Below are 15,654 nucleotides of genomic sequence, written 5' to 3' on the forward strand. Positions count from 1 at the left end.
GAAAATTAGCTAAAATTGGTTAATATTACCATTACTTTTTTTGGCTAGGGTAGTGTTTTGGTTTAGAACAGTAGGTGGACGTGAATTCAGTGTTTGCTATACATGAAGAAGGAAAAGCATAAGGAATACTAGAAAATTTACATTTGGATTTATAAAATCTTCACAGGTATACAAAATCCTATCTTAAACCTATAATTAGGGGTATAGAAAATAGGTGACTTGTTACCTTTTGGACTGCTGAGAGCTATATTTAGAAATATTCCCAGTGCTTTGTGGTAATTTACTTGATGTTACTTGTACTTATTTTGGGTACTGTTACTGTTCATCTAGGAAAATAATTGTGAGAGGCTAAAATTTTTCTTATTTTGCAACATTTACCTTTGATTTAGATATTTTCATTATAATAGAACAAATAAATATTTCCAGTCTTTCCTTTTTGTGATCTGTGTATGAGCTATGTCACTAACCATAAAAAGAATTAAAGACCCAAATTACATCTCAGCAGGTAGCATCACTGGTAATGCATTGTAAAAAAAAAAAAATTCGCTTGAGCACATGTGTTCTTCAGGGATTTATGCTATCATTTGTTAAAGAAAATTAAAGTGTGTCTTTTTTCCTGACATACTAATGTAAGTTTATACAGTATTTACTTAAATTGCAATGTTAAAAATCATTCAAGTTCCATTGGCTGACACAAGGTCAGAGAAAGGAATGAAAATCTCATCTCTGAACACCTAAGCCTAAACTCTAACCTAGTTAAATATTTCCCTTGAGGATTTTTCTAAAATGGCATTTTGGTTACATTTCACAACTAAGTACAAGTAAGTACGAGGGTAAAACAGATTAAAAGTCTGTATGACATTTAACAGGAGGTGATAGCAGCTAGAACTGATAAGAAAACCATAATAGAATTTTTGAAAATGGAGCTATGACTGAGAGAGAGAACCTTGCTGAATTCTAACTTTGGATTAAAGTATTAAGTATTTTAGAGGCTTCCCTGGTGGTGCAGTGGTTGAGAGTCCACCTGCTGGTGCAGGGGACGCGGGTTCGTGCCCCGGTCTGGGAGAATCCTACATGCCGCGGAGCAGCTGGGCCCGTGAGCCATGGCCGCTGGGCCTGCACGTCTGGAGCCTGTGCTCCACAACGGGAGGGGCCGTGGCAGTGAGAGCCCTGCGTACCACAAAAAAAAAAAAAAAAAAAAAAAAAAGTATTAAGTATTTTAAAGGTCAGTCTTATTTTTTCTTTTATTTTAAAAGTTCTTAATTACACGATTAGTGCACAGTCGCTATATAGAAAAGCACATATGCAAATATTTTAAAAATAAAATTACCCTAAATTGTACCATCCTAAGGAAATGTAATGACTATTAACATTTTGGTGAGTATCCTTCTAGACTTCCAACCCCTCAGGCAGATATATTTTAATAAATATTTGATATATATGTATATATACATGTATATATGTATACATGTATATACTATATGTACATATATATTTCCATAATCTACATTTTCCCTTAAACATATTTTTCCATGGCAGTAAATATAGAATGCATATTTCCTAATAACCGTACACTATTCCTCTATATAGATATGCCGTAATTGATTTAATCTTCTAATATTGGTTATTAAATTATTTCCAGTCTTCCAGTGTTGTAAATGTGATGATCATCAATGATTGTGCCTATTTGAGCAGAGCCAATGATTGCCTTGCATACATCTTGCCAAATTGTCTCCAAAAAGGTTTTACTAATTTTTACTCCAACTAACCACTTATGAGTTCCTATTTTTCTACACCCTAAGCCGGCACTGTTTAATTGGCACGTCTGAAACTCTTATTTTCATTCTTTTACCAGTGAAACTGCATTTTTCACACACTTCTTGTGTTACATTTCCTTTCGTGAGGGTGAATTGTCTTTTTTTTTAATTGAAGTATAGTCGATGTACAATACTAAGTAAGTTACAAGTTGAACAATATAGTGATTCACAATTTTTAAAGGTTTTACTCCATCTTTGGTTACTATAAAATATTGGCTATATTCCAGTGTTGTACAATATATCCTTGTAGCTTATTTTATGCATAATAGTACTTCTTAATCCCCACCCCTATGTTGCCCCCTTCCCCTATCCCTCTCCCCACTGGTAAGCACTAGTTTGTTTTCTATACGTGTCTACTGCCTTTTTAACAGTCTGAGACCAATTTTTTTTTTCTTCTGTTAAGGTGTTTGCCTGTTATTTTTTATTCATAACAGAGCTTTAGTCTGCCCAGTTTTTCTTCTTTAACAGTATGGTTTGTTTGGGGGGAGATTTTAGGTCCTGTAGTTTTCTTTTCCCCTGTAGTTAAATTTATTTTTTAAGCCTCTTTTAAAAGATGTGAAAGTAATTGCCTAATACAAATTTTTCTTACCACGTCATGACCTAATGGTTCTTTCTCGTCTCCATATATCTGTTAATTACCAAAAAGTTACTGATTTTAGAGTGGTGTCATAAATACAATGGCCTATTATTTAAGTTTCCTATAATTTCTCAGTGTGTTCCCTGGATCGGCAGCATCAGTGTCACCTGGGAACCGGTTAGGAATGTAAATTCTCAGGCCCCATGTTACTCCAGCTAAATCAGAAGCTCTGGGTGTAGGAGCCAACATTGTTTTAACAAGCCCTCCATGTGATTCTGGTGCACACTAAAGTTGGAGAGCCACTGATCCAAGGCAGTATTCTCAAGTTTTCGGAAGTTTTTGTTAAGTGAGGATGATTTGGGAAGAATGTAATTTAATAATAGGAAAGACTTCCTCATCTCTCCATGTAGTACCTGGATTAGTCGTAGTACCCAAAGCTTCCAAGATAACTTTAAAAATGTTTAGGATCAAACTAACACACCATTGTAAAGCAATTATACCCCAATAAAGATGTTAAAAAAAATGTTTAGGATCAATGACTTCTCCTTGGAAAATTATGAAAATTTTAACTTCTAAAATTACTGAGACTGGAAAGTCATGTTTCTTAGAAACATTTTGATGTTTATTCCTCACTTAGCTGAGTACAGCTGAAAGGATGTATTTTTCCCAGGGGTTAGATGTACCTTCCCCACCAGATTTCTGGTTGCTTTTAGGCTCTGATGTCATCATTCATTCTTCACTTGCAAAAACATGCAATATCATGAGAGAAACGAACTCCATTAGCGTTTTCTCCTAAGTGTTATCCAGTTAAGACAGTGGAATGATTTTTTTAATTTGCAAGAGAATCTTTGTTGGGTTAAGAAACAAGATTAAATATATCTGGGAAAAGTGAAGTTATTGCTAATATTTTATAGGCTGCTATGTAGCTTTTAGACTGAAAGGCTAAAAAATGTGAGACATAAAATATATGTGGTTGCTGCTCTTTACTCAAACCAGGTGAGACAGTACCAGGAAATATCAGCTATCCAATGAGAACAAGGACCAAGGACCTCCTTTATCACTTTCCCTAACCAGGACTTCCCTAAGGGCGACCACAGAGGAAAATATGGGAAGGCATAGGCTTCAGGCAGCAGGCACATGGCGGCCAGTTCAGTGAGACCGATCAGAGACCACTTGTTACTTGAACTTCACTAGGTCTTGGGACTGTTCTGGCAAGTTGCCCTGGTAGTTTTCAGCTCTCCTCAGTGTGGTCAGAGCTACTCCTCCCTATAATTGTGAACTGAGGGCAGGAAGGGCCATGATTGCTAGAGGAAGGGGCAGTGAAAAGTTGAGATGCAGGAAGTGTGTTCTACTGCTCCAGCCTTCCCATGATGTTTTCTTTCCGTGTTGTTTACGAGATTACTAACCCTAAGTGAATGAAATAAAAAGTATGATTCTGTTCAGTTTATCACATTATCATTTTACTTTTCTCATGAGTATATTGTCTCTTCAGAAATGTGCATGACATTTTCAAGCTTAATTTTTTAAAAGGATGTAAAATATAATGTATTATAATAATGTATTATAATAATATACTTCATGTGATTTTCATTGATTTGGGGAACATGCTGATTTCTTCTCCCTAAAATAATTTCAGGAGCAGACATGATAAGCATACATAATGAAGAAGAAAACGCTTTTATACTGGATACTTTGCAAAAGCAATGGAAAGGCCCAGATGATATCCTATTAGGCATGTTTTTTGACACAGATGGTAAGTGATATTTATACTTAAATTGTTTCTTACATTTTTTTCTTAATGTTAGTAAAACTGATAACTTTCTTTTAGATTCTTCAATTCTGTAGTTCGCTATTTCCTGTGGTTTCCAGGGACTGTATTTTCAGTATGCACCCATGTACCACAGCTTTGCCCTGAGCAGCTCAATGTGTGTCACATATGAAAGTTAAAGTTGACTCATTCATCTGGATTAAAATATGGTTCTAGACTCAGTATTTCTGTAATATGGTAGGGTAATAAAAATTGGTACTAGTGTCAACAATAGGATAAAGATAGACAACTGTCAGGGTAATACTATGTAAATGTATTTATTGTCACTGTTGAAAATAGAAAGTACATAATTTTCAAAATGAAATGAAATTACTGAGGTTACCATTAACATTTTAACTATTTTCTTGACTATTTCTTCATGAAAATTATATATATATTTTAATCACAAATGGGATCTTCTTCAGAACCTTTTTGAACCAGTATCTTTTGCCTGTGTACAGGATATATTCCTCCTTCTAATTTAAATCCTACAATCAGAAGTTTAGACCAGACATATCTTAGTAACTTCCCACCTTTAAAACTAGACCCAGGAAATCCCTGGTGTCCAGTGGTTAGGACTCCATGCTTTCACTGCTGAGGGCCCGGGTTCGATCCCTGGTTAGGGAACTAAGATCCCACAAGCCATGAGGCGTGGTCAAAGAGTTAAAAAAAAATAAAGCTAGACCCTTTCTTTGACTTTCTTTTAACACATTTTATACTGTCATAATGTTAAAAATTTTCCTTAACTGACAGATGACAGCTTCAAGTGGTTTGACAAGTCAAATATGACATTTGTTAAGTGGTCAGACCAAGAAGATGGCGAGGATCTAGTTGACACCTGTGCCTTTTTGCACACCAAGACAGGTGATTGGAAAAAAGGAAATTGTGAAGTTTCTTCTGTGGAAGGAACCCTTTGTAAAGCAGCTAGTAAGTATAATTGAAGGCTTTTTTCCATTCTAAGAGAGGTGGGGAAAATAGGACTGGTTTTAAAATAATTTTCTTTGTGATGTGTGCCTCAATATAAAGAGGAAGTAAGACTTCAGAAGATACTGGGGTGGTTTGCTCCCAAGACTCTTGGAAGTCAAATATGTAATCCTATTACATTTCAGAGGTAGGGCCAGATCATGTGAACCAGGCATCCTTTTATTCTATCTGCTTATTCTTAGAACTTCTAAGAAGTCAAAAATTTCTTATGTTGTTCAAAGGAATTATAATAGCCTCTTTGTGATTTGGTTAAACAGTGGAAGTGGTGAAAAATAATCATGGCTGATTCCAGAATTCTAATGTTAGTGTAAAAAGAATTTGATTCAAGGACATCTTTGATTAGGCCAAGAAAAATTGCATCATAGTTTATAATTTACTCTGGATTAAAGTATAAGTTTTCTTCTCTCACATCACAGTGCTTTCTAATGAACAAAATTATCCTGTCCCAAAATATTTTCATATTATTGTTAAACATTAGTTCTGTTATGTTGTAGAAAGAATTGTTTTCTCACTAAAGACATTTAAATTTCAAAATACAATTTTGGGTTGCTTGAAACAAGACAGAAACAGACATTTCCTCCATTGCATCCTTAATATTCCCCCCTTCTACTCCAACTGCAAACCAAAACTGTACATCTGCCTCCGATTATTTCCTTTCTTTACATCTGGAACTACATACAATTTTTTTTTTTTTTAACTTGCCCCAGCAGGGTTTTTGACTAATCAGTCACACTTTTATGGTAGTAGCATTTGACTTCCAATATTTGTTGGATTTTTAGAAAGTTGGTTCTTTTCATATACTATGCCTCAGGGCACCATTATATAAGCCAAATTTTTAATTAAACTATAACTTCAATACATCAGAAATAGTGAGCAAGTCTGTACTACCAAGGTAAGGTCACAATTGTATACTTTTACTGTTTCTACAGACTTTCCAACCCAAATCCTCTTATTTCCCTCACTTCATCACACTGTCTTTTTCTTGAGTTCCCTTATTCTTTTTCCACCAACTGAGCTAATGAGTTTTTACCTCTCTACATCCTTTTTTAAAAAAACTGAGTTCAAAACAGATAATACAGACACATGACCAAGCAACAGAAATATGGGTAATACTAAGCTATTAAAGGGTTCGTTTTAAACTACTTTGAAAGTGTTTAGAAGCATTCTTAGAATAAGGCATACTTAAATTAATTATGATTTTCTTTTGTATTCTAGTCCCATATGAAAAGAAATATTTATCAGGTAAGTATGGTCTTTTGTTAAATTTTTCCCACAAGAAAGAATATATTAAGATTCTAGCATATTAAGGTAGTACTGAAGACCTCTTTAATTATATGACAGTGTAAAGTAGAACAACTTTTATAAGAATACAGAAAGACTTGACACTTTAAATATATCTGCAAGTTATGTATGAAATTAACATTTTTTTAAAACCAAATTCTATCTCCTCATTGCTCCATTATCTGTTTTTGTGGAAAATGACTGCATCTTTTGTTAAAAAATTTTTTTCTTATAGTTGTAATTACAGTTCATGAAGAATCTGTCTTAGGGCTTACTAAATGCATTTTTTGGGAAAGGAACAGGTAATATATTTACATGGTTCCAAAAGCAAAACTATATATATAAGGCAAACACTGAAAACTCTGTCTCCTTCCATCCTATTCTACCTGAACCCTTATTGGGCACTAATTCAGTTTCTTCTTTAAATGTCTACGGTTTCTTTTGCCAACATAAACAAATTAAGAGATATGACTTACTTTTTTATTCATTAAATATCTCTCCATATCATTACCTATAGATAAATCTTCATTCTTTTTTACAACTGTATACTCTTCCATTGTATAGATATATTCAATTATTTACCAACTCCAGACCCCTACTGGGTTGTTTCCAAACATTTGCTATTATTACAGTGCTGCAAGGAATGAATCACCTTGCACAAAAACATGTTTATCTTAGATTCCCTGAAATATAACTGCCCTATTGAACATGAATATATAACTCTGATCAATACTGATAGTTTCAGAGAAATTGTACCATTTTGCATCCCCCAAAATAATGTATGAATGCCAGTTATGAAATTTTTGCAAATTGTGTAGCATAGTTTTTAACCTCCATATTTTTGATGTGTAATTAACTGAGGATAAAATGCACAATCTTAAATGTACACCTTGATGGTTGCTTATGTATAAACCTGTATAACCACCACTCAAATCGAGATAGAACATTTCCATCACACCACAAAATTCCCGCATGCCCCTCCCAATAAACGCCCACCCTACCAGCATCCACCCCACAGGCAACCACTTTTGCTTTCTATCATCATAGGTTAGAGTTGTTTGTTCTTGAACTTCACATAAATGTAACTTTTTCAGTCAGAATATTTTGATTCATCAGTGCTGCACATATATATTGTACTTTTTCTATTGCTGCATACTACTTTATAAACACACCATAATTTGTCCATTCTCCTGTCTACGGATATTTGATCATTATTAGTCTGGCATGAATGTGATCGCACTATGAACATTCTCATACTTTTTTTTTTGGACCTTTGTTCTCATTTTCCTTGAAACAGCCATAGGGTAGCTAATAATGTTTAGCATTATTAGAAATAATTTTTCAAAGTGGTTGAACCATGTTAACATTCCTGCTGACAAGTTCCATTTGCTCTACGTCCATCCGATGATGGTCTTGTCAAATTTTAGCCATTCAGATGGGTATGTAGGGTGATCTTATTTTTATTTTTTTGCGGTACGCGGGCCTCTCACTGTTGTGGCCTCTCCCGTTGCGGAGCACAGGCTCCGGACGCGCAGGCTCAGCGGCCATGGCTCACGGGCCCAGCTGCTCCGCGGCATGTGGGATCTTCCAGGACCGGGGCACGAACCCGTGTCCCCCGCATCGGCAGGCGGACTCTCAACCACTGCGCCACCAGGGAAGTCCGAGTGATCTTATTTTAATTTCCCTGATGAAAAATGAAGTTGAGCACCTTCACACATTTATTAGCCATCTGGATATCTTCTTTTATAAAATGCCTATTCTTTTGCCCTTATTTTTTCCTTAATATCATGATTACTCAGTTTGGAGCTTGCTATGACAGAAGAGGAGGAAAGGAGTGTTTATGGGTTCACTGGGTTCATGTGTATATAGGAGAGTTAAATCCTCACTCTTCTATAAGATGAATATAACATCTAAAAAAAAAATCAAGCAAAGCACCACCTCACACTCATTAAGTTGGCTATCAAAAAGAAAAAAGGGAAGAAAGGGAGAAAGAAAGGGAGAGAGAGAAAGAGAAAAAAAGAGAGAAAGGGAGGGAGGGAAGGAGGAAGGAAAGCAAAGAAAGAAAACAGAGGGACTTCCTGGTGGTCCAGTGGTTAAAACTCTGTGCTTCCACTGCAGGGGGCATGGGTTTGATTCCTGGTTGGGGAACTAAGATCCCACATGCTGCACGGTGCAGCCAAAACCAAACCAAAGCAAACCAAAAAGAAAAAAAAAAAAAAGAAAACGGAAAATAACGAGTGTTGACAAGAATGTGGAGACCGTGGAACATCTGTGCACTACTGATGGGAATGTAAAATGGTGCATCCGCCGTGGAAACAGTACAGGAGCTTCCCCAAAAAATTTAGCATAGAATTACCATATGATCCAGTATATACCCAAAAGATGTGAAAACAGGGACTTGAACAGAATTTAAACAACCATGTTTATAGCAGTATTATTCTCAGTAGCCAGAAAGGTGGAACCAAATCAAGTGTCCATCTACAGATGAATGGGTAAGTAAAACATGGTATATACATAGTATGAATATTATTCAGCCTTAAAAAGGCAATTCTGACACATGCTACAACATGCATGAACCTGGAGGACACTAGGCTAAGTGAAATAAGCCAGTCACAAAAGGACAAATACTGTATGGCTCTAATTATTTGAGGTACCTGGAGTAGTCAGCCTCAGAGACAGAAGATAGAATGGTGGTTGCCGGGGAGAGGGGGGAATGGGGACTTAATATTTAATAACAGTTTTCAGGTTTGCAAGATGAAAGTTCTATAGTTGAATGGTTGTGACAGCACAACAATGTAAATGTACTTAATGCTACTGAACTGCACACTTTAAAATGGTTAAGATGGTAAATTTTGTTATGCATATTTTACAATTAAAAAAATTTTTTAAATCAGAACAGTATAAGCATGCATGGAGGCAAATAACAGAAGTAACAAGAGTGGCTGCTTTGAGGAATGGTAATTAAAGGTGAATAGTAGTAGGGCAGGAAGAACACAGTATTATCATTACATACCCTGTAGAACTATGAATTTTAAGCTATGCACATGTATACTCTGGATAACATAAAATGATATATGCAAACAGAAATATATGGTGAAACCTTCAGTGTGGATAATTTCCATTTTAGGATCTTAAAGTAGACTGGAGACCTGCAAAGTTTATTTCAAATTTTGAAGTATGGCAGTTATTCAAGCTAAGAAATATAAATCTTGATAGGAATAAATGTGTGTAACTGTTTTTCTAACCAATGTGAGAAATTCTCAAAATAGTGAAATATTTATGTGATGAAACTATATTTGTGCTCCCCCAAAAGCAATGCTATCAACTTGTGTATCCTGATTTCCCATATTTTCTTTTGTCTTTTCCTTTTCAGATAACCACATTTTAATATCAGCTTTGGTGATTGCTAGCACAGTAATTTTGACAGTTTTGGGAGCAGTCGTTTGGTTCCTGTACAAAAGAAGTTTGGATTCTGGTTTCACCACAGTTTTTTCAGCTGCACCCCAATCACCTTATAATGATGACTGTGTTTTAGTAGTTGCAGAGGAAAACGAATATGATGTTCAATTCGACTAAGGTCCTGGAAATCTCAGATTAAGACATCAAATACCTTGACAATGATTCCTATGCAAGATTTTAATATAAAACCTAACAATGAAAATCATGGTTTTTATGATTACCTAATTAATTCCAGTAACGTTCACTATTCTTATGTTATCACTGACTGTGACAAAAATGAATCTTTAGGATTATAAGAACAAAGTTTTTTAAAAAGGAACAATCTTAGATATAATTTAATGGTTTTAACCACCTCCCCAAATGCACCTTTCACTTGAATGAAGGAAAGCTTAAAGCCTGATTTACTATTTACTAATAGTAAATCAGGTAAAAAAAAAAACAAAAAACCCAGTCTACTTGTTTTACCTCCTCCATCTTCCCTCCCAGAGTGAGTTGAATCACCTTGGTTTATAGTTGAATTAAAAAAAAAAAAGAACTTCTACTTATCACTATAATTTTAGCAATCACTAGGCCTTTAGTAATTTCTATGGTCTTGCTCCTTTATCAATAAGATATGGAGAATAAACCTGACCTTAAAATAGATTCTCTATATTTAGATATCACTTATGCTGGTTACTCTGATAATTCCTCTAATATTTCCATCTTCATGATTTAGTAATGCAGAAAATTTTACAGATTTTTAACACCCTATATGCCATGTAATTATACAGTTTCAGTACTCTTAGAACACTGTTTTGGACCACAAACAAACAGTATTTAGCACTGATCATAAATGGTCAGAATTTCAGTAAGATTTAATAAATTTTGTGAAACAAAAAAAAATTACAGCCATACCAGGAAGGTGTAGAGGAGGCTGGCATTGCGGGTAATGCTTGGGTCATAGTGTCCTTCAAGGATTTTTCTCCTGCTGCCGTATCTGTTCCTATATATCTCATGCTCCTCAAGCCTTGATGAAGTTTATCATTCAATGACATGAAACCTGTGTAAGCAATAACTGCAGAGAAAAACTAAATACTACTGTAGTGATCATGTTCAAAGTTTTCAGTATGTGTATTGTACATTTTAAGACAATGGTGAAATAATCATTTGGGGGGTAAAAAATGAAAATGGAAGAAAGCTGAAACTATGATTTCTTTAGCAACTTAAAAACACAGAATTAGAAAAGATAATGTATGTACTTCACATAAAATTGTATTTACTTTACGTAGAAACTTGGAAGTGCGAGGAAAGTAATCTCTCTCCCTAATGCATATCCCATCATCTATCATCTTATGGGAATACTTTTCATATGGATAGAGACACTATCTATCTCTCAAGGTTGACCAGTGGCAACGAAGTCCTAGCTTGCGCCATCTGTTTCCACTGGCCATCATGAATCAGAAACATCCCTCGTCACAATTAATGGCAGTTTTCTTAATGAGACATGAATAACTGCAAAGTGAATAATGTGACTATGTGGTACTAAAAAATAAATTTTATACTAGGTGTTATTACAAAACAATTATGCTCTGTAAAAGCTTTGAGATTTTGTGTATTGACTGAGATGTCTATTTTATTACTGATAGAGTACTAATAGTGCTGCTAATCGTGAACATTAGACTGGAATTCCTTACTGCTTTTGCTACTCAAATTCTACCACTCCTTTAAGAACTGAGGCCAGCCATCTGTTCCTTAAAGCTTTGTTAACTATCAATCACAGATCTTTACAGTATCTAATACAGTAGCCACTAGCCACATGTGGCTATTTAAATGAAGTTCATTTCCTCAATTGCACTAGCCATATTTCAAATGCTCAGATCACATGCAGTTAGGAGCTACCACGATGGGCAATGCAAATTGTAGAACATTTCCATTATAGAAAGTTTCAGTGGACAATGCTGCTCTAGAGTCTCCCCTTCCACTTCTACATAACTAATTTTCTTCAGTTCATTTCAATAACTTCTACCTAATAATGACAGCTCTACCAAAATGGCTGTTTTAACTGATTTAATTTTCCATGTTTGATTTTATTTTCAAACAAGTCCTTAAAGACCCCGGTAATGCAGTGCTAAATCTTAATTCTCTTTATGTATCTGAACATCTGTAGTAGGCCCTTGTATCTATTTGGTGGTCAACAGATAACTGAATCATTCAAGTCTGTGTTTATTTTTAATATTAACAGTAACATTAGCATGCCTGTTTATATTCAGAATGTATAAACTGCTTTCTTCAAACATCTTGGTTCTACCCAATAATGACAATGTAATTCTTATGTTTGGCAACTATTACTACTATCATTACTTTTAGCTGCCATTTACTTTAACTACATTTTCTTAGGAATTTGCAATCTTAAATTCTTAGGAACTTGAGTAGTATATGGTCTCTATTTTGTTCAGAATTTAAAAGTGATACCAATGAAAGATTTTTCTTATTCCCTCTAATTCACATTTACAGGACATATGAAGCTAATACAACATTGAAATACTAAGTGGTACAAAGGAACTACAAGAATACTATAAAGCCCAAGCCACTGTCTGTATCTGTCATTTAGCAGTTAATATAGCAAAACCATAAATAAATTGTATGCACACCAATGGAATGTTTTCTACCATTTACTTAAAATTTTTAAATAAAAAATTCTGTGGGTTACGACACTACATTTTCATGCTGAGTTCTATCGAAAGCATAAATGTTTCAAATTCAAAGCATCCCTAAAGACCTGTAGAATGGATATTGATACTGACATCCTTAAATTTTGCATATCTGCTTTAAGGAAGGCAACCAAAGATAACAGGCAGAAGTTGACAGGCAGAAGCTGAACAAATATTTTAGAAACAAACAATTATATTTCATATAAAATGGGATTTAAAATAAGATTCTTGGCTATAAGGTTTGAAGGCTTCTTTGAGCACCAGTTTAAAAGGAAACATTTCAAACTATAAAGTAAATCAATCAGTATGCACTTTATTTCAAGCCGAAGTTTTACATTAAGACCAACAATCTGACTGAATGTGGGCAAACTGTTGATTCACATGTGAGAAATTACATGGTTTCTATTTGGGTTCTGAAAAAGTAGCTGGACAAAAGACTTTATTTAACCTGAAACCCACCTGCAGGCGTTTTTAAGTGTATCCTAAGGGTGTTGACAGAGAAAATATACAGTGTTATGGACATATACACAACTCAAGACCACAGTATGGTGAACAGTTAATGTTCATCTCTTCTCTAAAGGTAGTGAAAAATATTAAGTCATCAAATAAATGCTTAGAATTACCAAGGAACAGTTAAAAACGACCAGGATCCAAACAGGTTATTTATATCATATTTATCTATAAAGAAGTGACAACACTAAAAAACACACTGAAAACCAGTGTTTTAAATTCTGAATGTGGGATTTAAAAATATTTAACTTGAGACTGCAATAATATATTTTTAACCAAATAGCATCTGACTGGCAATTCTGATATAATTTACAGCTGTAATATTCCTAAAAGGAATATCTACATACTATGGCCTATCAAATATAATCTGCATTTTGCACATCAATACAAAAAGTTATCCATTTGTACACTTTATATATTTTAAAAATTAGACCATTGCTAAGTGAATTTAGAATTCAAATTAAATTTGGAAACCTAATATAATGAATGCTCTTCTTAACTTTCTCCCCATTCTTTTTTTTTTTTTAAACACTGGAAGCAAGTGATTATGAAAATGAGACCGCAACTTAAGGCATTTTAAAAAGAAAAATAATTAGGTGCCATTTGGCAATTTATTCTAAAAGCATACTTTGTCCCACTTTTTTCACTAACGAGACTAAAACACCAACCTTTTTTCATAAATATAACTACAGTAATCACAACACAAAAAAGGGCTGTCAGCATTGCTTAGATATTTAAAACAAGGGTAACACTTTCCCCACTCATCTAAAAGAAAAATACTTTTAATTACCAGTTTATAAACATCAGATTCACTGGCCATGTTAAAAGGCCCAGCAGAATTTTAATTCAGCAACACTTGAGAATGAACATATATATACATGCATAATATGTGTGTGTATATATATATATTTTTTCATTCTATATATATATAGACAGTAAATGTATTCAATAGGTATTTCCCCAGAAAATTAATTCATACTTAATTGCCAGTTTTAATAAACACTGTTCACAGATCATCCATTTGTCTCATATGAAGTTAGGCAATATCAAATGTTCTGTTATGGTCTCCATCTTCTTCAGAATCATCCTCTGAAGCTGTTAAAAGAAAACAGGATGGTCAAGAATGATTTTAAGGGGGATGAGAATGGAAGTGTAAGTATGAAGCCAGAACAGCAATGACTTGTACGATAAAAACCCCAATGTAGTATATGCCAGGGTTAGGGCGGTCTGACTGTGGGTGAGGCCCGTCTACAACGCTCCCACCCCCACACTTTTTTCTTCTGTTAGTTTTTATTAAAATGAAAATGTTTAAAAATGTGATCCAAGAACATCTAAAAAGTTTCTGAGATCAATTTGTGTTCATAGTAGCTAATGAGAAATACACTAGAGAAAGAAAGAGTAAACTTAAGGCAAGTGCTCTCACACACCTGAGTAGAATCTGGCTTATTACTGCTGCATATTTAATGTATCCGATGAGAATGAAAAAAATGTACATAGAATAACAGGTTATGGGTGTTCTTGAAATTTACATCAGAGCTATGTCTATACAATGCCAAGAAAAAGCTCTAGTTAGTCAAAAAAGCTTTATATAGACACAGCCTAAGTTAATATAATTGGATTTAGTAAAAACCTTTTGTTGAGATTATTCCTATGCCTCCACATTGTCAGAAATTTATCACTCTCGCAACATGTCCGACCTTAATTTATTTTAAAGTCATTAGTGGCTCAAGAGTTTAATATAAAACTTCCACGAACGTCTTTAAGAAGGACACAGTAAGTACAAGACTATGTAACTGTCTGCATGTGAAGGAAAACGGAAGTTCACTAAACATCCTACCGGCATTTCCCCTATTATCAAGGGCATAAAGGTTAAATGTACACTCTTCTTGTATTTAGTACTGGACAATTTAAGGGCAACCAGCAAATGGAATCAACAAGAAAAAATTATGCAACACGTATAGATGAAACTTCAATCTCCATATATTTACCTTGCAGAAATTTAAAATCCACTTTAAATAAATATCAAGCATATACTTAGCTCATGAAGAGTAAATCCTATGCTTAACTTTTATGCAATATCATGGAGAAATGTTAAACTAAAAAATAAAATAGCTTTTCAGAGAATTTCTCATGTTTTCTATTGGATTAACTCTACAGAACAAAATTCAGTCAGAACCAATTTTCAGAATGTATTAATACTCTAGTACTTAGAAGTTAACTTGTAGCACCCACATCTTTCACTCTCAGTTGAGTCTGGGTATATATTTCAACTTCACCTTTTTCCTCTCATTCACAGGTTGGGAGTAGACCCTCCTATATGTTTAGAAAACTAAATTCTAAATGAGAATGTTAGTTGAAAAAAAACAAGCAATCTGGGGAAAATGTACACTGCAACAAATTACTCTCATCACATTTGACAAAGTATCAATTATAATTTACAAAAGACAGAACTAATCTTTGTACTAGCTAACATGATGGATCTGAACTAAGAAGGAATGAAGGAAAAAAAGATTTACACTAATGAAGTCC

At 34.3% G+C, this 15,654-nt stretch overlaps 2 protein-coding genes across 7 annotated transcripts in view; one reads left to right on the top strand and one right to left on the bottom strand.

The window, feature by feature from the left end:
* LOC132522352 (CD302 antigen) overlaps positions 1-12,621 on the top strand; it is a 131,277-nt gene extending 118,656 nt beyond the window's left edge. For all 3 annotated transcript variants that reach the window (XM_060152803.1, XM_060152805.1, XM_060152807.1), the window contains 4 exons: positions 4,031-4,147; positions 4,955-5,128; positions 6,401-6,427; positions 9,840-12,621. In XM_060152803.1, the coding sequence (XP_060008786.1) occupies positions 4,031-4,147; positions 4,955-5,128; positions 6,401-6,427; positions 9,840-10,042 (521 nt within the window). In that variant the 3' untranslated portion in view covers positions 10,043-12,621. The remainder of the gene's footprint in view (positions 1-4,030; positions 4,148-4,954; positions 5,129-6,400; positions 6,428-9,839) is intronic.
* A 287-nt stretch (positions 12,622-12,908) lies between these two features.
* The window catches only part of MARCHF7 (membrane associated ring-CH-type finger 7), a 48,541-nt gene continuing 45,795 nt past the window's right edge, over positions 12,909-15,654 (bottom strand). For 3 of the 4 annotated variants that reach the window (XR_009541176.1, XM_060152810.1, XM_060152809.1), the window contains one exon: positions 12,909-14,220. Coding sequence is in view for 2 of the 4 variants with exons in the window: in XM_060152810.1 (XP_060008793.1) it covers positions 14,152-14,220 (69 nt within the window). In the remaining 2 variants the exon portion in view is untranslated. Of the gene's footprint in view, positions 14,221-14,552; positions 14,578-15,654 lie in introns of all 4 variants that reach the window. The other variant, XR_009541177.1, reaches the window with a different exon arrangement.

Source organism: Lagenorhynchus albirostris, chromosome 6, assembly GCF_949774975.1.
Source record: "Lagenorhynchus albirostris chromosome 6, mLagAlb1.1, whole genome shotgun sequence".
NCBI classification, from domain to species: Eukaryota; Metazoa; Chordata; class Mammalia; order Artiodactyla; family Delphinidae; genus Lagenorhynchus; species Lagenorhynchus albirostris.